Consider the following 24,671-nt stretch of genomic DNA (forward strand, 5'->3'; position numbering starts at 1 on the left):
CCCCCCCTGGCTACGGGCCTGAGTATATTGATCTTGTCTCTGAAATGCATTATAACATGCAAAGATTTATGGTCCCTACTCTGCTACTACTCAGCCACTTATTATTTAGCACCATAAAAGTGCACATTTATCTTAACATTAGTAAAGCATAGAACTGAGGTATAATTAAGGCCACTCCAAATAAATTCTCTGTTTCCCGTCCTGGACTCAGGCATATTTGCATGCGGGCAGGCGGTCCATTTCCATTATTTCATTATAAGATTGGCTAGCTTTTCAAGCCATTATTTGCCTGGCACTGCCAAAAAGGCTGCATAAAAGCATGCTTAAGCTTGTTCCTTCCTTTTTAAATTGCAAAAATAACACAAATGTGAAGTTTGTGCTGACTCGATTGCACTGCTGACACATGAGCTGACACTGTTTCAAGGTAGCTTTTAATTTAAAAAAAAAAAAAAAAAGACCTAGTATGGCGCCGCTCGCCTTTTTTGCGAAGGGGCGGGCGGCACCAGGATAATCAGTCTCACGTGATTTTTTGATGGGTGGTATTAATTGGAGTGTCAGTAAAAGAAGAAAGTTTGAACCAAATCGACAGACGTAAATAATAACATTCCGCTACTTACTTTGTGTTTACTGACTTACTTGCCCAGATGACAGTCCGAGGAGTGAGTCTTCCTACAAACCTTGTAATGGTTATCATTCACCGCTGAGGGTCATTACAGAACCTGGGAGTAGCAGTCTTTTTCTAAGTAATCAAATGCTGAGGGCTTGATATACCACAAATGGGGTTTTGAAAGTCATCATGATCAGACCTACAATCCTATGTGGATTATCACGCGAGATAATTGTATACACCTGTCAATGTAAAGGTCAGGGATGGTAGGGGATTGATTTTCCCGCTTTAGTGGAATTTGTCTTTACCAATGAAACTCACCAATGCAAGAGTGTATGTTTAGTAATATTTCAGTAGCTGCTTCATTTATATTACAGCCCATTTGCGTGACACACTACAAATTATGTACTGTATAGAGGGATACTTTGGAGGGGGGAAACTTTGTGTCGAATTTGATGATTTGCTATAAATTCGCCAAAGTGTAGTCCGCCAATTACTGGCATAGCACCTCAGATTAGCATCTATAGCTAAACATTGAGCTTGAATTTGCCAAAGTTTTATTTCGCTAAATGCAATTTAGCTTGCTATTCACCAAAGTTTACCCTCTATGTGGTATGCGTGTGATCATTATGTATGCATGATCATACAACTCCCTTCTGGAATAGGAGAATTTGACTGGGGGGTTCCATCCACAGTGTTGGCAGGGCTTATTTTAGTGGGGGGAGGGAGGAGGCATTTGCCCTTCTTGGAAACTGCTTGTCCCCTCTTTAAAGTTTAAGGATTTATGCTCTTACAAGTTCATTGTTTTACAGCCTAAGACATCTGATGTCATGATAGCTATTTTCAAAATCTGGTCCACCGTTTGGCTAGCACATTTAATCATTTGATAAAAAATTCTCACGATTGCTGTTTTACAAAGCACTATATTATCTGATTAAAATTGGCTCCAGATTCGATTTTTATACCATATATGTACAAATTTCCGAAGGACATAATTTTCATGGATTTCACGGTTGCTTGGCTGTCCACGGAATTTTCATCCTCAAAAATTAATGATTGTTAGGGTTAGCTCTTGCTTTCTCAGTGAAAAACGAGTGATCCTCAAAAATAAAACCACGAAATTCCTGAAATTTGTTGGGTTCACGAAAATTACGTCCCTCGAAAATTTGTATGTATACATGTATGTATACAGTAGATATTTTTTGAAAAATTTCCATGGGGGGCTATGTGCAGGACCCCTCAACTGCGTAGACCAAACCGAATCGGTAAAGTCCACAAAGAATTAATGTATTAATGCTGCCTCTTTGCTGCCATTTTTATTTCTAAAATAAACACTAGTTGGGGAGGGATACAAATCCCCACCCTCCCCATCTCAGTGTATATCAGGGATCCTCCTGGGGCAGCACCAGTACCTTGTAGGAGGCTGTACTATGTCTCAAGAACTGAGTTACTGGTACAGTGAAACCTCGACACCACTGAAATACCTGACATTGTTTGCTGCACCAATAAATCCTTTCTTGTGTAATACTAGAGCCCATGTGCGCTGCAAGGTGCAGGCTTCTGGTGCTTTGATGCCTTAAGCGCTTGCGAGGCACACTTATGGGCTCCTGGCAATACTGTACACCCCCAAAAAATGTATTGCTTTTACTCATGTTATTTTTCCACTCTACAGGAACAATGATGAATGATCATTATTAAAGACAGAAGTTACAATAGTATTTTAGGTATGTTATCTTGTATATTAATAGTTTTGTTATAACACTTAATATCTAATACAACACACACACACACCCCATGCACCATTTGAAAATTATAAATTTGCTTTGGTAAGAGATAGACTTAGTTTTGAGGTGTATTAATACTGTTGATTTGTGATGGTGATAACTGGTCCTTTATGGGACTGTTTTATTAGAGTATCTTGACCCCTGGCATTTACTTCCTTGTAACTCGGTAATGATCAATCTGATCAAAATTTGTTTAACATATACAGTGGTGTGGTGTACCAGCATTCTTGTCTGCATGTACTGCCGTGTGTCTTGATCTTCAAATATACCCAAGTGTCTTATACTAAGAATGTAAAGTATGTACAAGTTAAGCTGGATCCTGAAAAAACAGGTAGTATAAATTTTTTTTCTCAAAAGAGTTAACATTTCAGCCAACCAGATGATTAGTGGTAACAGCAAAGGTGTCAATAACAGACATGCACAGTTTGGTTCCATTACAAGTTTGGGAAAAGGTTGTAACGGACATTGCACTTTATGGCTTTATCACAGGAAATGTATGGTGAAAATTTTGATTGGCCATAAATATTGGATATTTGAAGGGAAAGATTTTGAAATATTTTTAGCGGGTCAAGCAGTGCTGCAAATGAGCCAAAAAATTTCAAGCCAAATTTCAAGATCATGTGTAATTGCATCCATGAGATATTAAATGTTTTTGACGATCCAGCTCAATGCGTACTACATACTATAGGATGTAGGGAAATTGTGGAATGTAAGTGTGCTAATCACATACTTCACATTAGACCAGTAACGTCAGTAATAGTCAGGCAGTTAATAAATTGCATTGGCAGGTCTTCCATACCAACTACTACCAAGTTTAGTTATTAAACGCTGTGGCTAGTGTCAAAAATCGATGCAACTAGTCAAGGATAGTCACTAATCGAGTGCAGCATTAGCAGCTCTTAAGTGCGGCAGTTATTTAGTATACAAATAAAATTGTTGTTATATGAAGAACATGTACTTGCTTGTATAATAGTGGTTCAAATGATGTGTACTAAAAGAGAGCAGCAGTTGAGAGGTATTACCTCCAGACACACAAATACTGCTCTATCCTTACTGAAAATATTACTGACTAACATTGCAGGCTAGACTACTTCACCTTTCTAACCCAAGGACAAATAGTTAACTATACGAGACTACAGTTGAGTTAAATAGTAGCATTGGTGTCTATTTAAGGGTAGCATTATGCTCATCTTTGAAGGCACAATGTGGCCAGTACTCAGATGTGACAACTATTAAAGGGGCAGCGTTTAACCGAGGGAATAAGGTATTCTGATTTGTGCATAGAGAAGGAAACTCTGCCTGCCTTGCAATGATGGAATGGTCACCATGATGGATCATAATGGACCATCAATGATTAATACCACCTTTAACGTCATCCAACTATTGTCAGAAAGCTTCTTTCCTCACACCATTATTGAATGGAATAATTTACCAAATGAAACAATTGAATGCTCTACCGTAGATGAATTCTCGTATCATCTAAGTTTTTTATGATCATATATAACTAGCGGCTGGACCGAACATTTAGACAATCATATATAACTTTAATTTACAATGTATTGTGTTTATCATTTGGGGTTGTGCAGTTGCACCCCTGTGTTGTATCAGCCGTATGGCTGTCTTACACAGTAATCAAATCCAAATAACAAATTCCAACTGTACATGGCTTTATGTGCACAGATCTTTGTATTCCTAAGACACAGCACAACCTCCTGCAGGTTACTAGTCTTGCCACCAGGAGTCGTATCACCTGAGTGGTACACAGGGGGGACCCCTGTATTCCACTGAGTAGGGTAGACCACATTATACCCATCAGATGAAGGTTTTAAATTGCTTCTTTTTTTTTTTCTTTTTTTTCTTTTTCTTTCTTTCTTTTTTTTGTATGTTTATACATATTATTTGTTGCTTATATTTTAGGGCTATTACTGACCTATGAAGCAGTCAACAATTGTCAAGGACACAATCAGATGACTTCACTGTGTAAGTTGATGTGTAATATAGTAACAAATTTTGTGTTTGGATTATAATGCTAAGTAGAGAAAAGTTTTTGTAAAATGATTTATTCTCAGCAAAAGTTTTTTTTTGTGTCCAATTTTTTCCTTCCATTTTTACCTTTTACCATAAAACATACTATCAACTCATTGTACCTATTAATGGTCATGGTAATTTCCTATAGCAGTATTTCATAAGATCATCATATAAAATTAAAATGCATCATGACCTCAAATTATTGAGTCCAAAATTTTCAGTTGGTTAGATGTCTGTTGTGTTGATGTAGTTTCAATGGCAAAGAGGGACACTTTATTGTGTTCTGTATATGCGACACCACAAAGTTCATTGGGTAGATGTTAACAGCACTTTTTATGGTGAACACTGTTAATGATATGGGGGGATTAATATGTGTGTGATTAGTTATCCCATCAATTAACAATATGTATATGTTAAAGCATAGCCGTGAGTGCTATATGAAAAATAATCTTCCTTACTTTGGCCCCTTTTCTGTTACACCTTATTCAGTCAGTAAGTTAAGTCACTAGGTCTAAGTCCTTGTAGGGTAGGTAATCCAAAGGCTGCAGCACATGTTGCTGTCAGACCTTCAGTGCTGGTCACTGTAAAGTGCTAATAATAAATACTTTAGGTTTAAGGAAGAAAATCCATCCCTCCCGGAGGAGGACTGAGTGTGGCCCCGACTAGACATTGGGTGACCTGCAGTTCGAATCCTGGGGTTGGAGGGATTTTTTTCCTTACTTTGGCCCCTTTTCTGTTACACCTTATTCAGTCTGTAAGTTAAGTCACTAGGTCTAAGTCCTTGTAGGGTAGGTAATCCAAAGGCTGCAGCACATGTTGCTGTCAGACCTTCAGTGCTGGTCACTGTAAAGTGCTAATAATAATAATAATAATAAAGTACGAGGCACACGGCTGAGTACTTTATTTTTCATATAGCACGAGCAAGGCTATGCTTTAAATGATTTATGGAACTTTCTACTCGTGTAGCTTCACCATACACTAGAACTATTAGCAGCCTGAACACACACAAACCAGTTTAACAAAGTAACTCACGCGTCATTCACCATAGTTTGGCATGGTAGACGTTCATCGCGTCCTTTGGCAGGTTTTGCTCGCAACCCACAATCGATTATATTATGAGTCACATGGTGAAGTATTTCCGTGATATCTCCAGGACTTGTCCGTTTACATTAACAAACGTAACTGCAACGTTGCCATCTCCCACCCATCATCGAAGCATTTAGGTATGTCTATAAAAGCAATCCAGTGGTAGAATTCGTATTAGCTGGGGTGATTGATCACTCAGCGTGGCGAGGCTATCAGCCCTCACCGGCTTGGGTTATTAGTCGTACTGGCGTGAGCCACTAAGGCACATGGGCAACTGTGCTTTATTGCCCACAAAGAGTGCTTTATTGCACCGCAAAGAGTGCTATATTCGTTCAATAAAGCACTCTTTGCGGTGCAATAAAGTACTCTTTGTGGTCGATGAAGTAGTTGGCCGGCTGAGAGTGTACGTTATGGAATTTAAAGTACACTTTTCCTTTGATCTCACCCACGCAAAGTTCTATAATTACTGATGATTTCACTTCTCATCATATTATTTCAAGTCCTGTAAACTGTTGTCAGACAACTCAGTTGACTACGTACGTACATACATGAGTGGTCCTAGAATTTTTACTAGCAGGTTTCCAACTCCAATATACTGCCATGATCATCCCTTTCTGACTAGTGCTTAGGTTACACCAACCTTGATTTATCGAGGTCCATCAATTTTTTGAAATAAGCATGACTTGTAAATTTAAATGATACGTACTCTAATACAACAGTCAACTACTCTAATAGAACAATCACCAATGTTAAAATTTCCTTGTGCGTTGTGTTGAGCAGTTTTGATAGCTGAGCGATTTTGATATTTCATCAGTGGTATGATATTGTTACTTGATATTGTGGCTATATTATCAGCAAGCAAAGAAGAGAACTATTAGACACTAGTTGTTGACATGATACTACTTCTCACAGCAGTGTACACTGCACATCATGAAAAGCATATGGTATTGGTAAGTTTCGCAGTTGCTTAGCCTCAATTTTTTTTGATGATTTAGTTTATGCTGTATGATAGGCAACTCATGTGGAAAATGAGCTATCCTCGACTGCAAAAAAAAAAAGAAAAGTATATATCCACACAAATATCATGTATCGTGGTTCATAATAGGGATTGGGACAAAAATTATCAAAACTCTCTAATAGAATGCACGCCAAAAGCAGCCTTCCGGACTTTGGATGTGTTTCAAAAACCTTCCAGACCTTCTTCTGGTGTTGTAAAGACTGATCTGGAAGTATAAAACACAAGGGAAGTGGTTTTGGGAGTTTTTAAAAATTTCCAAAATTGTTCTAATTCTCCATCTTCTTCTTCTTCTTATTTCATGCGTCTACAGCCCACAGGAAGTAGATATCAGTACTAAAAACATATGGTGTATTTTAAAATCATTCCTACCCAGGTCTTTGTGGTATTAAAATCTTTGTTTTCTAAGGCGATTGCAAGATATATAGCAAGAATCATGACTTTGAGACGCCATTCACTCGCAACGCCATACAAGCCAAGCAGCTTGATTTGTGTACATTGAATTTAATATTCCTATTTCGGCTTTTTATTTGAACAGTCGAAATAGGAATCTTAAATTCAATGTACACAATCAAGCTGCTTGGCTTGTATTGATGTATTAAGCAGTATTGTGAATCACCATCCCTATTACTTCTTGTTTACACAGTTTTTTTCAGAATCACAACTTCGATCCCTATTCTACTTGTTTAAAATTACAATTTTTTGCCCCCCTAGTATGTTGTTAGCAAGTGAAGCATAGCTAAGAGTGACAATTTGGTATTTGTTTAGGAAGTTCACTGTTTATTCAACTCTCAAATTGTGGAGCTGTACTAGTAGTTTTGGAATAGAAACAGTGAAAACCATGTTGTGTATAATTACATACGTAATTGGTCAATTCCGTGACACATGAAACCTCACAGTTAAAAATTAAACCAAAAGATTTTTAAACCATTATGTAATCATAAATAGTCATATGCCTTATAGTTTCAGTTAATACTATTGAACAATTTTTTTTTGTTCGAAACAGCTGAGTTATGGCGGTATTATGATGATCAATCTTTTGATGAAAAATTTCACCATTTTGACACTTCACAACTTAAATTCCAAATGATAAGGTCATTTTAGTCAATAATTGTTTAATGGATCAATTTTCACACGTTTTTCAAGAAATTATTGCAAAAACCTTATATTAATGTTTAGAGCTGCTATAAAGTGGTGAACGATTAGAGCAATGCGGTACCATACGTCCGTAATGCATATACACACTAAAGTTTTAGTAGCAGCAGATATACTGTTATAAATTTTGTGCCACTAATATACTTCCAATAAGGCACAACTATAGACCATAAAAATTCTGATTCTATGTGCTAGTACTGTTTGTACATCCGTAACATACATCCGTAACATGAATGGATAACATGTGGAAACCCACTAGTATGCTGCTTTTGAATATTGTACAACAGCTCTATGATAAACTTTGTTTCTTCTTGTCAACAATCAAGTACATAACTGAGTTCATCTCTCTTAAAGGGACAATGCGCTGTTTACATGCTGTATTATGTTTTGATGTATGGAAGCCACTCAATGCTTGTCCAAGACCAGCTGATTGCATTGTGTATCTTGTCAAGTTCATGTTGCAGGTGGTAAAGTACAAGAATCACATGATTTTGTTGGGCCCCAAAATAGTAAACAGTGCATTGTCCCTTTAACATGTGGTCATAGAATTCGAAGGCAAATTATTCTGGCTGGAATGATCATAAAATTCTTCCAGATCCACTAGAATCAGTTGGTAGCAGCCTTGTTGTCAACACTCTTTTAATGACAAATGAAAAGTAACTAAGCAGCAAATAAATGCAGTATTCAGGTGACCTTGATTGTAGATGTTTCTATACGTTATCTGCTGTTTGGCAGAGACTGGAATCACTGGATGTACAGGGTGTATCTCCAGGTTGTATCTTCAGGTTGTGGTAGTATCTGATCATGATTTGCTTTGAGAATTTGGGCTACCAACAGTTGTACAACATGCATTAGGACACTGTCATTGAATTCCCTCTTCAGCCAATGCTTTGATATTTTCAAAGAGGAGATAAAGGGAATGAACCCCTAATGTAGCCTAACCTGAGTAATCTGCCTCCCACCCTGCTTTTGAGATTTCTGTGTACATCAATTACACTACACTTTCTTGAACACTTAAAACTTGTAAAACTTTTTACAATATCCTGTTGTAAAATTATATCAGAAGTGATACAATGATGTGTGAATGTACGTCCGTAACAATGAAATGGACCATGCATATGTATATGTACATGCCACGTTATACTATAGTGTGCTTCAAATGTTAAATAAGTTATTCTGTGGAACATCTAATCAATCCCCCTCCCCCTCCAAAAAATAGCAGGATCAAGGATACAGAAGGGTACTGCTTTCAGTAATACTATATGAAGCTGTATGTATACAGCATGTACTTGTAGTACAGCTACACACAGCATCTGTTTTCATGTTTACACATTGTTCGTGCTTAGCAACTGTACAACATGTACTGTACAAGTCTTCACTAAGCACTGAGCATATAAATCTATTTTGTAAGTGAACTGAAATCAGAGCTGTACGTCCGTAGCATAAAATTTTTATGTCTGTAACACCATAAAGCAGTTACTAATTTCATATAAAATAAGAAACATAGTTCTTTTGCACTTAATTATAAAAGTCATCTCTATGGTGAGAATATCTTCAATAGTCATTGTTGAATATACTCCCATAGTTCACAGAATTTTAAAGTTTTAATCGTTGTATTGGAATTTGAGCAAGTCTTTTCCACGTACGTCTGTAATGCTTAATATTATCCTTTTCTTGTCCAGTTAAAGTAAGCGAAATGTGTTTACACTATGCTATGGTAGGCATATGTGTCCTTGTGATATTAGTATAGTGAAACAATATTATTATTATTATTATTATAATAATAATTGCAAGACCTCGCACAGCGAGTATAAATGCAATATACAAATCAAAATATATAGCTACAGCTAACTAATTACAATTTTACAGTTCATTTATAAGAAGGTTGTTAAACACGGTGATAGATGAAGCTTCAACAGTCTCTGGTTGCAAGTTGTTCCGTAGTATAGCAGTGGAAGGAAAGAAGCTGAATTTATATGTGTCAATTCTAGTGAATGTCAGGGTAAGTTTGTACTCATGACCCCGGGTAATTCCTCTATTAAAAGTGATACATTCTGGTAGAGTAAGGTCCACAATATGATGAATAATTTTGTACATCATTTGGAGTCTTAACATATTTCAACGATAATTTAAACTGTTCCATTTCAAGGTAGTTAGCATTTGTGTTACACTGCTGGTGGAGCGAAAATCTCCAATAACAAATCTGGCTGCGCGCCTTTGAACAGCTTCTAGCTTGTCAATATTACATTGGGTGTGAGGGGCCCAGACACAAGTAGCATACTCCAGTATGGGACGCACATACATCAGGTAAGCTTCAGCTTTCATTTCACGCTGGCATGAAGACAGATTTCTTCTCAGGAAGGACAAGGTATTGTTTGCTTTCTTACATACTATATTTACATGTGTGTTGAAAGTAAGCTTGGAGTCAATCATTACTCCCAAATATCTAGCTTCATTTACACACTTTAGTGGTTCATCATATAATAAGTACAACTTCTTGATGATCTGTTTCAGTGAAATGTGTAGATCTTCACATTTATTCACGTTTAACATCATTAACCACTTATTTGCCCAAAGCTGTAAATTATATAAGTCTTGCTGAAGAGTTTCTTGATCAATTTGATTGGTTATTGGTCTATATAACACACAGTTGTCTGCGAAAAGACCACAGGATGATGATATACACTCTGGTAAATCATTGATATAGACCAGAAACAATAAGGGACCCAACACTGTCCCTTGAGGTACACCACTAGTAACATTCACTGGGTGTGATATACAACCATTACATACAACTCTTTGACTACAGCCATTAAGAAACGATGAGATCCACTGAAGAGTGGTTCCCCTAATACCATAATGGTGCAACTTGTGTAACAGAAATCGGTGTGAAACCTTGTCAAAGGCTTTACAGAAATCCAAGAATATGACATCAGTTTGTACCTTGTGGTTTAAATTTAGAGCAAAATTATGGATAGTTTGTAGTAGCTGTAGTTCAGCGGAACGTTTTCCACGGAATCCGTACTGACATTCTGAAAGAATACTGAACGTTTCAAGGTGAGACATGATATTTGAATAGACAACATGTTCAAACAATTTACAACACACACTCGTTAATGATATTCAAAGGCTTTACAGAAATCCAAGAATATGACATCAGTTTGTACCTTGTGGTTTAAATTTAGAGCAAAATTATGGATAGTTTGTAGTAGCTGTAGTTCAGCGGAACGTTTTCCACGGAATCCGTACTGACATTCTGAAAGAATACTGAACATTTCAAGGTGAGACATGATATTTGAATAGACAACATGTTCAAACAATTTACAACACACACTCGTTAATGATATTGGACGATAATTACAAGGGTCATTTCGACTGCCCTTCTTAAATACTGGGGTCACTAAAGCAGTTTTCCAGTCATTAGGTAACACACTTTGCTTTAGAGAAGCACTGAACATAAGGCCCATACAGGGAGCAACCTCATTTGCCAATTCCTTAAGTAGTTTGGGTGGAATACCATCTGGGCCCATTGCTTTATAAGGATCTATTTCACCTAATAACTTTGCAATACCTGCAGTGTCTACTTGTATAGCAGGCATGTCTGGGTACTGGGCATTACCCATGTCTGGTAATATGGCATTATTATCTTGAGTAAACACAGAATAAAAATACTCGTTCAGTATATTAGCTTTAGCAAGATCTGTTGAATACATTTTTCCTTCTTTTTCAAGCATGGGGATTCCTCCTGGGTCTCTGCGTAATGATTTGACATGCTGAAAAAACTTTTTCTTTCTACCACTTTGGTATGAATCATAGATCATTTGGTGCATGTAATCATTGTAAGCTTTCCTACATTCTTTCTGCATCTGTTTTTTGAGAAGTTTGTAATCTCTCCAATGTACTGCAGATTTAGATCTCTTAGCTAAATTGTAACATTTTTGCTTTCTTCGCCGTAGTTGTTTAATTGATCTATTTATCCATGGTTTCTTACAGATCCCTGATACCATTTTTGAAGGGACGAATTCATCAAGAATTAACTTGAGGTTGTCACGCAATGAGATCCACAAGTTCTCAACAGGTGTGTCAACAGAATAATTTTCAATAAAACTGTTACTTAAAGTAGAGAACTCGTGACGTATCTGATCAAAATCTGCTTGGTTCCACATGTATAGTCTATGTTGCGTTCCAGGTGACTTCCTAATTTTACAGCATATAGATGTATGGATAATGTCATGATCACTTATGCCTGGTCCAATGTAGCAATGGTTTACAAGATTTGGTCTGTTTGTAAAAAAGAGGTCCAAAATGTTTTGGTTACGAGTGGGGGACTTTACCAACTGGCTAAAAGAACAATCTGCAGAAAGCTTCAATACTGATTGGTTGATAGACAGTGGATACCTGTAACTGAATATAGATTCACTATTCCAATCAATATCTGGGAGATTTAAATCTCCTGTACAACAGATAAAAGAGTTTGGATATTTCAGAATAAATTTGGTAGATAGTATCACACAAGCTTTCTACGTAGGAGTTATTTCTATCTGGTGGCCTGTACACACCAATAATTATCAATGACTGGTTATTAGGTAAGAGTATCTTGATTGCACAAAGTTTGCAGGAGTTACAACAGTGCTTGGCAATCAATAGAGTTATTTACTGCAATTAAAACACCACCATATCCATCAGCACGATCACAACGATATAATTTAAAATTTGATGATATAATTTCATTGTCACCAATTGATTGGTTAAGCCATGTTTCACAAGCCACTATAGTGTTAGGATGGTGATTGTCCAGTAGTTCCCAAAACACTTCTTTTTTATTCAATATACTTTGACAATTAAGGCTGATAATATTCAAACTGTCCCTATGTATGTTTTGTTGAGTGTTACATTGGTTTGTTAAAGTGGGATTGGAAGGTAAATTAATAGAGGAATCATTCATTACATTTACATTGTTCATTAATTCAGTAGGGTTGTCAGGAACGTTTAGCAGATTGATCTGAAACAGGACCAGTAGGTTGTGAACGACGGTTTATAACAACAATACTACCATTACGGATGGCCAGATTTTGTTCGCCATTTGATCTTCTCTGCTTCAATTCATTAACAAGTTTTTGGTGCTTTTCTCTTTCAAATTTAGTCCTATCAGGTGCAACGTACACATTTTTAAATTGATCATGGTTACAGAGCTTTCCAGATTGATACAGGATTGCATCTCGAACAGACATATCATCAAGACAGACCAACAATGGTCTGTGCTTGGTATCAGTTTTCCGACCAAGACGAACTGTTTTGCTTAGGTTTATAGTCATAACATTACTGAAAACAGTTGAGCGTAGTTCTTTGAATTTCTGTTGATCTGATTGAGAGTCAGAAGACTCTGGCATATTGTATACAATTAGGTTTTTCCGTCTACGCTCCCTATTAGTAAGTTCGTCAAGGATAGTTAGTGTTGTGCTGGTTGAAGGTATTTCAGAAGGGTACTGCTTTCAGTAATACTACATGAAGCTGTATGTATACAGCATGTACTTGTGGTACAGCTACACACAGCATCTGTTTTCATGTTTACACACTGTTCGTGCTTAGCAGCTGTACAACATATACTGTACAAGTCTTCACTAAGCACTGAGCATATAAATCTATCTTGTAAGTGAACTGAAATCAGAGCTGTACGTCCGTAGCATAAAATTTGTACGTCTGTAACACCATAAAGCAGTTACTAATTTCATATGAAATAAGAAACATAGTTCTTTTGCACTTAATTATAAAAGTCATCTCTATGGTGAGAATATCTTCAATAGTCATTGTTGAATATACTCCCATAGTTCACAGAATTTTAAAGTTTTAATCGTTGTATTGGAATTTGAGCAAGTCTTTTCCACGTACGTCTGTAATGCTTAATATTATCCTTTTCTTGTCCAGTTAAAGTAAGCGAAATGTGTTTACACTATGCTATGGTAGGCATATGTGTCCTTGTGATATTAGTATAGTGAAACAATACTGTGTGCTAGTAGAGTAATCAAATGAAGTGTGTGATTGTACGTCCGTAACAATGGAATTGATCAATCAAATCATTGTCACCTCTTCAGACCACAGATATCCAAGGTCGCTCATTTTTTGGGACCAAATACATATTTGGTTGCATAGAGAACAGTCACTTTGTCATTAAGTCAGGGCAAATGGTCTGGTCCCATTAGAATGCACACTAATGTTTTCTTCACAACATGTAATGAGAGTAATGTGACCGGCCACTGGTTGAGTGAGAAAAAGGTTCTAGTGAACATAAGTATTACGTGTGTTTCTTGTCAGTAAATGAGGCTCTGTCCTGCATTTATTGCTAATCAGAAGCTATACAATAGAGCCCCCAGGAGTCTTTCCACTGCAGAACTACAGTGGTATGTTTACCAGACTCTTTCCTGTCCACACACATGCACACAGAAAGGTGGCTATGCTGTATCATCATGCATTGCTAAAAAACAAGTATGATGGAACAGTTGAACTTTTTTATTTTGAGGCATATTATATACCTGGGTGCAATGCTCAAGTGTTCAATTCAAACACACCTGTTGTTTGGTGGGGATAAAATATTACGTAAGGTATACTGGAGTATCCGTATTTTTTTGTTTGGTATCATCACCTTGTTGTACATCACCTTGTTGTACATCGCCTGAAGGTACAAGACACCTTGCATGCAAGAGGCGTGGCTATTACCAAAAGCTACCCATGGTCCCATGCAGCTATAAATGCAGTAAACCGGTGGGGATTGTTCCAGTTGTTGGGTGTGCAGTCATTGTGTGAGATTAGTTGGATTTCTGTGATTGTTGGTTCTTAAGCTTGTTACCAAGATGTGGTGTTTACCAGTTTTGATGTTACTTGTGTGTACATTTTCTGTACAAAGTTATGAGCTACCTAAAAGGACACCGCTTCAAGCGAGAGACATCCGCCATAGGGTAAGTCAGCTATTTGACATGCAATTTTCTGAACTTTTGTTCAGTGTTGCCAGAACCATTGGACCAGATGTTGCAAGCGATACCCCTGGGAGGAGAACCGAGAGTCGTACCAAGATGACCGTGGCTCGGCAGCTGATATAATAGATGGGTCTGGTGTAATGAGGAACAACTCTGAGCCGCTAACTGATAAGCCGTACTGCCTCAGGTTCAGCAAGCCATTCGTAAGTCTATTACTGGTGTATGACGTGTGTGTGTCACCTTCGTTGTTTCACTGTAGTATAAGAACTACTACGGGGACATGTGTGTTAACAATTATGTCCTCTTGGCGGACGTGCGGCAGACTAGAAATATCATCGAAGAGTATCACAGGTGTGTGCGGGTGAAGGACCCCGAGTTCCTAGACCGCCTCGTAAAGCTGGAAGATGAACTGGTAAGTACGAAGCAGTATTAATTTAGCAGTGATCACCGATCAATTGCAGAGGCCGGGTGGGGATCGGTGCTGCAGAAAGCACGAAATGGAAGGATTGATTTTTGGCGTTATCTATTCGGTATGTAGCATTATACCTGATCGCTCATTGCAACTTCCTTTTCAGAGACTCAAACTAGAGGACAAGCTAGCTGCTTTACAAAGGGATTACGAAAGACAGACGAAAGGGCGGAGGGTTCCTTGCTTAAACTATGGTCATTGGCGTAAGTGTAGGACCGTGTATGTATGCAGTGTTTATATGTGTAACTATTTAGAGGCCATAGAGGATCGTATGGCGGATCTGGTGTGGAACATGGGCATCTACATCGAGTGCGCGGAGGAGTTGGAGTGCCCCAGATTTTAACCGGAACAATTTTTAGCTACTTAATTTTCAGTGAACTAGTAGTGTAGTATTAAGGTGTACACTATACCAATCTAACTTTTTTTCGTTTTTATCAAGTTGCAAATTTAAATTACGGATTGAAAGCGCGGTTGCATGTTTAGCTATGCTGAGCTGAAGCGCCTACTTCACCATGGCTTGAATCACGTGATGGGGTGGCATTAAATAGAAACATGATTAAGGTACAACGAAGAAGGTCGAAGGTTAAAAAGAGGAAAGCTAGACCTAAATCAGCAGACGGTAAAGAATTACATATTAGCGCTTAGTCATTTTCCGTTTACTGGCTTGCATCACCTAGATTTGAGGGTCAGGCAAACCAGGATTTAGAGCAGAAAGTGAGTGCTACAAACATGTTTGTAGTTGGCGTTCGCTTCCGAGCTCCCTTAATAACTGAGGGTGCATTGCAGAACCTGTGTGTAGCTGTCTGTAAGGGCTGTGGGCTCGATACGCTAGTGTCATTTTGCGTTGTTTGTCCAATGATTTTAGTTGGCCATGTGAGGTGAGGTATTTGCAGCTGTGAGTTACCTCATTGCTATTGGGTGGCTCTAGTATCCCAGAGTTAATAATGTATGGTGGTACCCTTAAGGACACTCAAATGGGGACACTTGCAACTGAACACCTGTCCATGATATCTTCTGTATGAATGTATAGAACCCTGGCACCTAAAAGATGTATGTGAAAGAATAATCATGTATTTTGATTCATGTGAGGTTTAAGCGAATTCTTATGGTTCCAAGGTGGCTCACTAAGTGTGTGTATATTACCTGGTCAATTAAGTTGTACGACAACAAACAAGTAAATGATTAATGGTAGGTTTTTGAATTGCCTGTACATACGTTTACGGGATCTTTGCAACACAAGGCTGCCAAGCGAAAACCGAAAACGTGATGCAACTACTTTGAAAATGTGGTGAATTATGTAACAAGCTTGCGTTTCCAGTGACTTCCTGTGTTGCATAGATTCCGCAGTCGTCTAGTAACTGCAGCATTGTTTATGTCTGCAGTGAGAGAAGCAAGCATTTAGTGTTGTGTTACCTGTTTCTTGTAAAGCATATGTAAACTCCATCACTGCCGAAGTCTCCAAAAAATTCTGCATTCAATAATCTGTGTAATGGACTCTTGAGGCTTGGGTTAACAGGCAGATAAAACTCAGAATATGAGTTTTAATCGACTAGCATGTTTTTGCAAAATTTGTCTTGCACGTTACACTTCCTATTTAGTAGTACTTGTACTGATAATGGTCACCAAACAGTCCTTCCATCGTCAGTCATACTACAGCAACTTGGAAGATGAATTGCAAATTAGCTAACCATGTACATTGATCCATTTTGTACAATCTATTAGTCCAGTACCAGTGGTATGATCAGTATAATTTCTACAGTAGAATCTAGGCTTCCTCACAAATATGTTAATAACGGCACATCTTTTCTGTAAAAGATCTGGCCACAATGTTTAATTTAGTGTAGTAATTTCTGCTATCAGCAAACTCTTATGACAATGAACTACAATTCTACTTAGCTAAGTATAATTTTGCTGCTATACCATATAGCCAGAAATTTTCGAGGGACAAAACTTTTTTGAAATTTGCAACTAATGATAGCTTTGTGAAACATTTTAGGTTTGTACACATAGCTATTAACTGTTTTCTAGACTTTCGTGGATTAAAAAATGTGAAAATCATATTTTACACAGTTACGTGAAAGTTTCATCCCTCGAAAATTTCCCACTATATGGTATGTAAGTCACCAACAATGATGTGTCCAAACAGCTTTTAAGACTTTACAAAGTAAATAAATGAAATGGTGAGGTATTATATACTAAGAGGTGATTGTTTGCTGCTTCAAAATACAGCAGCTAACAAGAAAATCTGCATGCTAATTTCCCCCAACCACTTACAACTTTGCCTGTTTCAGTTTGTGTCCCTCCCCTTGCCATCTCCTGGATCCGGCTTTGACCAAATTACATACATGTCTTATCTTCATAAACTGATTTCAGAGAACAGCTCGTCTGGTCCATCCATTGTAGTATCTCCACAAGCCCAGAAAGCAGGGTTGATCACATGTGTAACGTTTTAAATTGTCAGAAGTAACCAAAAAGATACTATCTGTTTTAAGACCAAACTTGTACTATATAGACACTTACCGATTGTCTGATGGGTAAAAACCAACACGGTTCGAGTCTTCAAAATGAACGCTCCAAACAAAGATGACCAGAAAGTACTTTTAAACAGTTAAAGCACCGCTACTCTTGTACAATATGAACATAAAGGCACCCAGGCTTGGTGTCAAGCCTAATATAGCACTCAGCTTCACTTTGTACTATATTAGTCTCTCACCCATGCCCCTTGTGCTTTTATACATGTGATGGTGCTTAACTAGTATTTGTGTGCAGCAGTGTACAGATGCCAGATTAATAATGGCCACTTGAGTTGTGAAGGAAAGCTTACATCTTTATGTCCTTACCAAATTCATGTATCAGTAGTACAGTCAGAGTAGAGTATATATCAATACTAGTACCAGTAGCATATTCTATAATATGTTGTATCAGGTTTGCTTCCAGAACTATTTCATGTGTGCATGCCCGACGCACATGTCAGATTTTTGAGGCGCAATGATTCAGCCTCTGAGTAGAGCCATCTCTAAATCCGTACAACATTTATGGTCTGGTGCATAAATAGTGAATTCTCTGTGTATTTCATCAAGTATTGTTGCCATTCAGGGAAGTTCAATTTTGTAAACCTAGAAAACATAGTTTGTGTAGCTAGTTGGCCATGAAGCTTGTTGTAGCCCAGTGACATTCCTTTCACCATTGAATGGAGATGGTTACCAACATTCTTTCAGTGCCTCATCTCATAATAGTACTCTACAGGGGGTGTTTTGGGCATCCCATAGTTTGTGGAATTATAAATACTCCAGTCAAATCCTTATTGGAATGTTAAAATTCTTCTGCTGCACCAAGAGGTGTGTCAACAAAAATTCTCTGTACGAAGCAGACGGCAATTCTTTACTGTCAGTCCCACTGCCACCAATAAAACGTGTGACCCATCTGAAGGTTTGTGAAAGGTTAGTACAGCATTTCACTGTGCTGATGTGTGTACCAAAGTGTTGTTATAGAGTTTAGTAGTACAATATTGGTAAACTACAAATTATATTTAGTATTAAAATTTTATCGAGTCACACTGTACTGTACTAAATGTGATTTAGGCCATTTTGTTATCCTGAGCATTTGATGTTTGTATATAGGCTATAACTAAAGTCACAGCTGATGATATTGAGAATCTACTACCCGAGTTACCGGAGGTGAAACAAGAAGGTGCTAGCATCACTGCCCCAGCAGAGGAAGATGTTAAAAATGATGACACGATTATGACACCTCTTGGTGAAGTGAAACAACAGTTACAAAAACACTCAAATAGAATTAGCTAAGCAACAGGATGAAACTACAGCTACTATTACTCCAGAAATCAGTCCTCTTGTTCGAAGCACTTCACCTAAACTCGAAGCAGCCATAATAGCAGACATCAGACCACAAGATGAAGCAGTTTCATCCAAACCAGAAATGACTGAAACTAAGTTAGAGCTAACTACTCCAACTGTGACAGATGATGTTGATATGAAGGATGAGGTTTTAGAGAGAACAGAGAAACAAGTAGTTGTCGCCAAGTTGGAGGTGTCAGAGAGTGTTGAAGTAGTAACTAATCCTGCAATGACTGAATTACCAGGCACTATAGCTTATCCTCGTTTGGACAGTTTGATAGCTGGTAAGGAAATTGGTAATGATGTAATTATTATGCAACACCATTACACAACATTGTGTGAATTTTTAAACCACAAACTATGAGCAGGTTGCACTTGCATTAAAACTTTTTTTTAGCAAATTAACTACAGTATTAGCTGTACAAACACTTTCAACTAGTACTGTATAACATAGTAATTTGATGGGAAAATTTTGACAAATTCTCTATCTCTTGAATATTGACAAAGAAAATATTGATGAATATCCTGCACCAGAAGTAACTAGTCATGTGGGGAAAATTTTGACGAATGGCAAGCATTTCGTCAAATTCGTCAAAATTCTTACACTGTACAGTAGTATATTAGTATATGCTCTGATGAGCAATATGTGGAATTCACCACTTGGTTATGATGTAATCCTCAGACTCAACTAGTTTACTAATTGCAACACTTCCTCTTCAAGTGGCTCCTAATATTTATTTTTACCATGAAGCCATATTATAGTGTGGTCATAGTTTAGCCTCAGTGATAAGCAGTTGATCTTTCAGTAAATGATGTCATAAAGTATTCCTTAGCTGTGTTTGACATTTGTCACTGTGTGGCCAGATTTTGCAAAACTGATCCGTGAGGAAAAACCAAAACTAACACTGCCAGTGGGTAGCTACAAGCCTCAGCATTAATTGAGGGGCCATTCGGGTGTCTTCTAGCTATAGGACCTGGCTTAGTTGCACTGGTGGGTGGCATGTTAAGTTAGTTAAATGTTATCTGTGTTGATTCTGCTACATACATATAAGCCACCATAGAGCCAGTACGGCCCTGTAACCTCGTGTCTGTGCTCCTACATTTTGAATTCTATCTCTCGCCTACCCCCAACTACTCATGATGCTATTCACTCATCCAGTTATTCAGATTTTTTCTTTATTATTTGGTTAGCTAGGGGAGAAGATTTGTAAATTTTCGCATTTTTGTAAAAAAAATTTTACAGACTTGCTGCAAATGAATAAATGTGACCTTAAAGAATCTCCTTTCAAGAATTTCAAATTGTGCCCTCCTCATGTCCGCAAGAGGCAGACTTCAACTATTTAGCAGCTTAATCACTTACATGATAAATTATATTGGCCAGTGAAAATATGCCTTTTACGATTAATAGGGCAGAAGCACACACTGTATGTAGTTGGTTCGTGTTCACCTTGAGCCCTTTTGTTGTTGTTTTTTTGTTTTTTTTCTTGTTACATTGGTCAGCTGCCCAAACATTTAGTAGCACTTTGAAGCCCTTTAAATGCTGGAACTAAAGCGCTTTGATATGAGCAAGTTATTAGCCTGTAGATGCCCAAACATGTCTACAACATGAAAACATACTTGTTCCAGTGCAAATCGATTGGGAGTGAACACATGTTCACCTCTTTGATATTACTGAACTTATATTACTTGCATATAATTGTATCACACAGTGGGTACTACTGATGTGGATGATACTGTACCTTACACTGAAGAAGAGTTAGCTGCCCTTTATCCTAATCCTCAACTTGATGCCAATGAGCAGTACATTGATCAGTTCATAAAGGTAGTTTGTCTGTGTCTGTCTGTCTGTTTGTCTGTCTCTGTGTAAGTAGTACAAGGTGTAACCAGGACTTTCTGGAAGGGGTTTGGATTTGGAAGTGGAATGTCTTGGGGGCCATTTTTGAATGAAAATAATGCTTCCACAATCTGCTGCTAGACAGCAGCATTAAAAGGTATCGTTTGTGCATCACTGTTGTTTATGCAGCTTGTAGACAATATACTGTAAACCTACTGTAATATACAAACTAATCTTTGCTTCCAGATTGGATACTGATGGATAACTTTAATCAGTGCCCTCCTCACTTAAGTCCCTTAGTTGGTAAAACTTTCTTTCGAGTACAAACATTCTTCTTGGTCAATGAAGTAACTTCAAATGTCTTGACTCTTGTACTCCAACATATTTGAATGCCCGAAACAAATCATATAATTTAGTATTAGCAAGAGTTCATAATATATATATATATATACTGAGGAGAGTATCCTACTCTCATATACCCCTATAGAAGGGCGTAGCGTGAAGTTATGATGTAGCACTTCTGAGTTTGCCCATTTTTCTTTGTATAATTAATGATGTCATTAGTTGAGCATGGTATCGATTGAATGCGTGCCTAACAACGTTGCTAGCAACCAAATTAACTCCAGCCCTAAACTTTTCTCACTGAACTACAATCGTTCCTTCATGGGTTAAGACCGCTTCATAGGCGTTTCTTGTTAAGCCGTTCACGAATACTGCTATCCTGAGTGTCGCAAGTGTGAAATGTTGCAAACGATTCTTGTACTTTTACGGCTTCCCGTATGTCACAAACCACAACGTCTTGTCATTATGTCATAACTTCACGATATGCCCTTCTATAGGGGTTTATGAGAGTAGGATACTCTCCTCAGTATATATATATATATATATTATGAACTATTGGTATTAGTGCAATGTGAGCAGAGCTGTGCCAGTGTGCTAATGGAGAGTTCTAGGGCTGTTAGTTTGGTATGATGTGTCCAATCCATCCAAACTACCTGGCTATGCCCTTTAGTGTAAACACTCAGTAGATTTTTCAGCTTGCATTTTTGTATGAACTGTATAGTGAGATAAGCACGTGTGTTACATGTAGAATGTTATTTTCTTATATCAAGTGTGTTATTCCCTGTAAGCTGTAATTGCAGAGATTTTATTTGGAAAACTGTACTATGGAAGCTATGTTGTGTTTTAATCGCATGTAAGAAGTGATTGTGGGTTTTGTAGATCAATACAATTTTCTGTGTGTAATGTGCCTTTCCTGAATGTACAACTGTTTGTAGGAGTTGATAAGGAATACAGTATTGCAGCAATGTTGTGTTTTAATAGCGTGTAAGAAGTGGTTGTGGGTTTTGTATATCAATACAATTTTCTGTGTGTGTGTGTTTCCTGAATGTACAACTGTTTGAAGGGGTTGATAAGGAATACGGTATTGCAGCATCCCATATGCTACCAATGGTACAAAAAGTAAAGAGCTAGGTGTCACTGCCTTATTTGGTGAAGTGGATCTCTGTTCTGAATGTCAAACAACATGACAGCAATCCATGGAATCTCTCCATTGCCCAGTCTGTTTCCACAATTATAAAATGCCACAGTATATTGACCAGTACACAGGAGGCTGGGTCTTGTAGTGTACAAGTAGTTTATCCTTTATGATTTTGGAATGCAGTTGACTTAGTTCTTGTTGCACATCTCACAGTAGGTAGACATGACCACTGGCCATATGGTTGGTCCTGTGATATGTTATTGGATGACATGTCTGTTTTGTGGAAACATAGTCTCTTATTCACATACAGTCTGTGGGTTACACTAACAGTTAAAAATTTCTTTGCTCCATAACTGTATGTGTCATCCTGAGTAACTCTTTCATGTTGTTGAGTGTGATGGTCTAGTTGGAATTGTATGTAAGTGTGACCTTTGCCTAAATATGGTGAGAGAAAATGAGGTGTATGTTTTGTTGTGCTTGGCATCCCATGTTAGCTAATAATATTAATATTTCACTATTCTGACAGGATAGCCAACAGGACAATCATGAGCTGTACCATCTTCTGATAGCATATTTGAGGCAGAGACAGTCAATTGTGGTGCTCCAGTGTAAAGTGGAGGTTAGTATAAGTGTGGGTGTTTGTGTTCAGTGAAACCAAGTCCTGTAATAAGACCACCTCATTATAGTGACCATGTCAAGTAGGTCCCAAAAATAGCTTGATGGCTTCAAGGCTGCCTGATTGTTAAAGCCATATTTTTGGTCCCAAACATGACCACAATATTGTGTAGCCAAGGTGTGAGCTATTGCTGAAGTTAAAGAGCACACCTGACTATTCTGATAAATTCCAGCAGTTGTTTACATTGTCATTGTGTTCCTGTGACTGGACCACCACTGGCTAAGTGCAGGCCATCCCTCCTTTTGTCTAGTGTTGACCTAATTTGGTAGCATTTTGTAAACACCATCCAGTGAGCCTGTCCCAGTTGTGACCAGTGTAGATGACCAGTGTAGATGACCAGTGTAGATGACCAGTGTAGATCAAAGGAGGTTCTTCCTTTGTTAGATGACCCAGTGTATCTACTGAAGTGAGGTCACTATTGAAAGGTTATCTGTCCACACTAATCTTTTGTAGTGAACCCCCCAAAATTCTATTGTGTTTAACCATGGCCACATGCTTAGAAAGTTGTGATGCATTGCAACCATTATATTGTGTGGGTGTGGTAGTAGTGGAACATCTACCTTTGTGTCCAGACATACACAGTGTTTACAAGTTGTACAGCAGCTTACCACTTTTTGTTTTCTTTCTGTAGGATCTCAACAAATCTTATGAGAGAAAGAAGACAGAGCTATGGAAGACAGAGAGCAGAACAATCACAACTCAGGTATTGCTATCCCATCATTGAGGGACATGACTGCTGTAGCTTGTGAGTATAATGTGTGTGTTGTGTAACACAGTATGTGCTGGAACAGTTGCATGCACGGTACATGTGCATGCACACACACACACACACACACACACACACACACACACACACACACACACACACACACACACACACACACACACACACACACACACACACACTACACAGCGCACTGCGCACTCAATGATACCACTTATCCTCCCAAGATTTCTATTTGTTAACTCAAATATTATCCACAGGTATTGTCAATGAAGGGATGAGCTCACCTGACATTGTCAAGTTAAGAGATTGTATATCAGTTCTCTTCATGTTTGAGAGGCGTCCCGTCGATGATGTTCAGTTTAAAACAGACTGTAGACAATGGTTGGACATGTTGGTCAGTCATTAGATTGTATGAACTTCTTTAATTGAAAAAAAGTACTGTTATGAAAGTTGTGTTTTGACATGGTCACTATAATGAAGTGTTTTGACATGGTCACTATAATGAGGTGGTCTTATTATTGATGTCATGAAGTACACCTTAGCTATGTTTGGGACCTTATTGACATGGTCACTATAATAAGGTGGTCTTTTAATTACAGTAACTAAAATCTTTGTGGCCTGGTTCCTTAAATGAGGTGGTCTTAGTAAAGGGTGGCCAGCAAGCGACTTTTCACTGTGCAAGTCAGAGAAAAGACCAGAGCACTATTATCCTAAAAATCTATGCAATTGTATCTCCTACATATATCAAAGGTTCCGATGCTTTTGTAATACAGTCATTCTTGTTCTCCTAGCTTGGTGTGTTACTGAGAGTTGCTAGCCTACAAGACCACCAGTTCATCCTCAATCACTTGCTGAGGTGTCCACCTGGTGTGGCGGAGTGGGGCACCAAGTACCTCCAAATGATCAGCCCCCTGGCTATGAATGACTATTCTGCACTATTTGCTGGTCAGTATAACTCTGTATACTATCAGGATATCTTGATACA

The 24,671-nt window shown here is 38.0% G+C and overlaps 3 protein-coding genes across 10 annotated transcripts in view; all 3 read left to right on the plus strand.

The window, feature by feature from the left end:
* The window catches only part of LOC136238594 (ectopic P granules protein 5 homolog), a 42,937-nt gene that overhangs the window by 690 nt on the left and 17,576 nt on the right, over positions 1 to 24,671 (plus strand). The gene's annotated exons all lie outside the window — the stretch shown is intronic.
* On the plus strand, positions 525 to 24,618 carry LOC136238601 (ectopic P granules protein 5 homolog). 5 transcript variants are annotated; one of them, XM_066029158.1, is made up of 9 exons: positions 525 to 940; positions 2,280 to 2,331; positions 4,309 to 4,371; positions 18,736 to 19,253; positions 20,679 to 20,791; positions 22,810 to 22,902; positions 23,591 to 23,662; positions 23,944 to 24,080; positions 24,478 to 24,618. In XM_066029158.1, exons 4-8 carry the CDS (start codon positions 19,052 to 19,054, stop codon positions 23,962 to 23,964), a joined length of 501 nt encoding a protein of 166 aa, XP_065885230.1. In that variant the 5' UTR covers positions 525 to 940; positions 2,280 to 2,331; positions 4,309 to 4,371; positions 18,736 to 19,051; the 3' UTR covers positions 23,965 to 24,080; positions 24,478 to 24,618. The 5 variants fall into 5 exon arrangements, with proteins under 5 accessions (XP_065885230.1, XP_065885232.1, XP_065885231.1 ...); XM_066029160.1 differs by lacking the exon at positions 24,478 to 24,618 and having other exon boundaries at positions 23,591 to 23,704; positions 23,944 to 24,077; XM_066029159.1 differs by lacking the exons at positions 525 to 940; positions 2,280 to 2,331; positions 4,309 to 4,371 and adding exons at positions 15,630 to 15,734; positions 15,793 to 15,829.
* Positions 11,819 to 15,567, plus strand: LOC136238596 (uncharacterized). Its single transcript, XM_066029153.1, has 6 exons — positions 11,819 to 14,628; positions 14,673 to 14,849; positions 14,906 to 15,058; positions 15,108 to 15,176; positions 15,222 to 15,318; positions 15,370 to 15,567. The coding sequence occupies exons 1-6, from the start codon at positions 14,524 to 14,526 to the stop codon at positions 15,456 to 15,458; spliced, it is 690 nt and encodes a 229-aa protein (XP_065885225.1). The 5' UTR covers positions 11,819 to 14,523; the 3' UTR covers positions 15,459 to 15,567.

The sequence above is a fragment of the Dysidea avara genome, chromosome 11 (assembly GCF_963678975.1).
Source record: "Dysidea avara chromosome 11, odDysAvar1.4, whole genome shotgun sequence".
In the NCBI taxonomy this organism is placed as follows: Eukaryota; Metazoa; Porifera; class Demospongiae; order Dictyoceratida; family Dysideidae; genus Dysidea; species Dysidea avara.

Coding starts and splice junctions, on each gene's coding strand:
- LOC136238596 (XM_066029153.1), top strand. CDS start 14,524: ATGTGGTGTTTACCAGTTTTGATGTTACTTGTGTGTACATTTTCTGTA. Junction 14,850..14,905: donor TCAGGTTCAGCAAGCCATTC/GTAAGTCTATTA, acceptor GTTTCACTGTAG/TATAAGAACTACTACGGGGA. Junction 15,059..15,107: donor TAAAGCTGGAAGATGAACTG/GTAAGTACGAAG, acceptor GATCAATTGCAG/AGGCCGGGTGGGGATCGGTG.
- LOC136238601 (XM_066029158.1), top strand. CDS start 19,052: ATGACTGAAACTAAGTTAGAGCTAACTACTCCAACTGTGACAGATGAT. Junction 22,903..23,590: donor TGCTCCAGTGTAAAGTGGAG/GTTAGTATAAGT, acceptor TTCTTTCTGTAG/GATCTCAACAAATCTTATGA. Junction 23,663..23,943: donor GCAGAACAATCACAACTCAG/GTATTGCTATCC, acceptor TATTATCCACAG/GTATTGTCAATGAAGGGATG.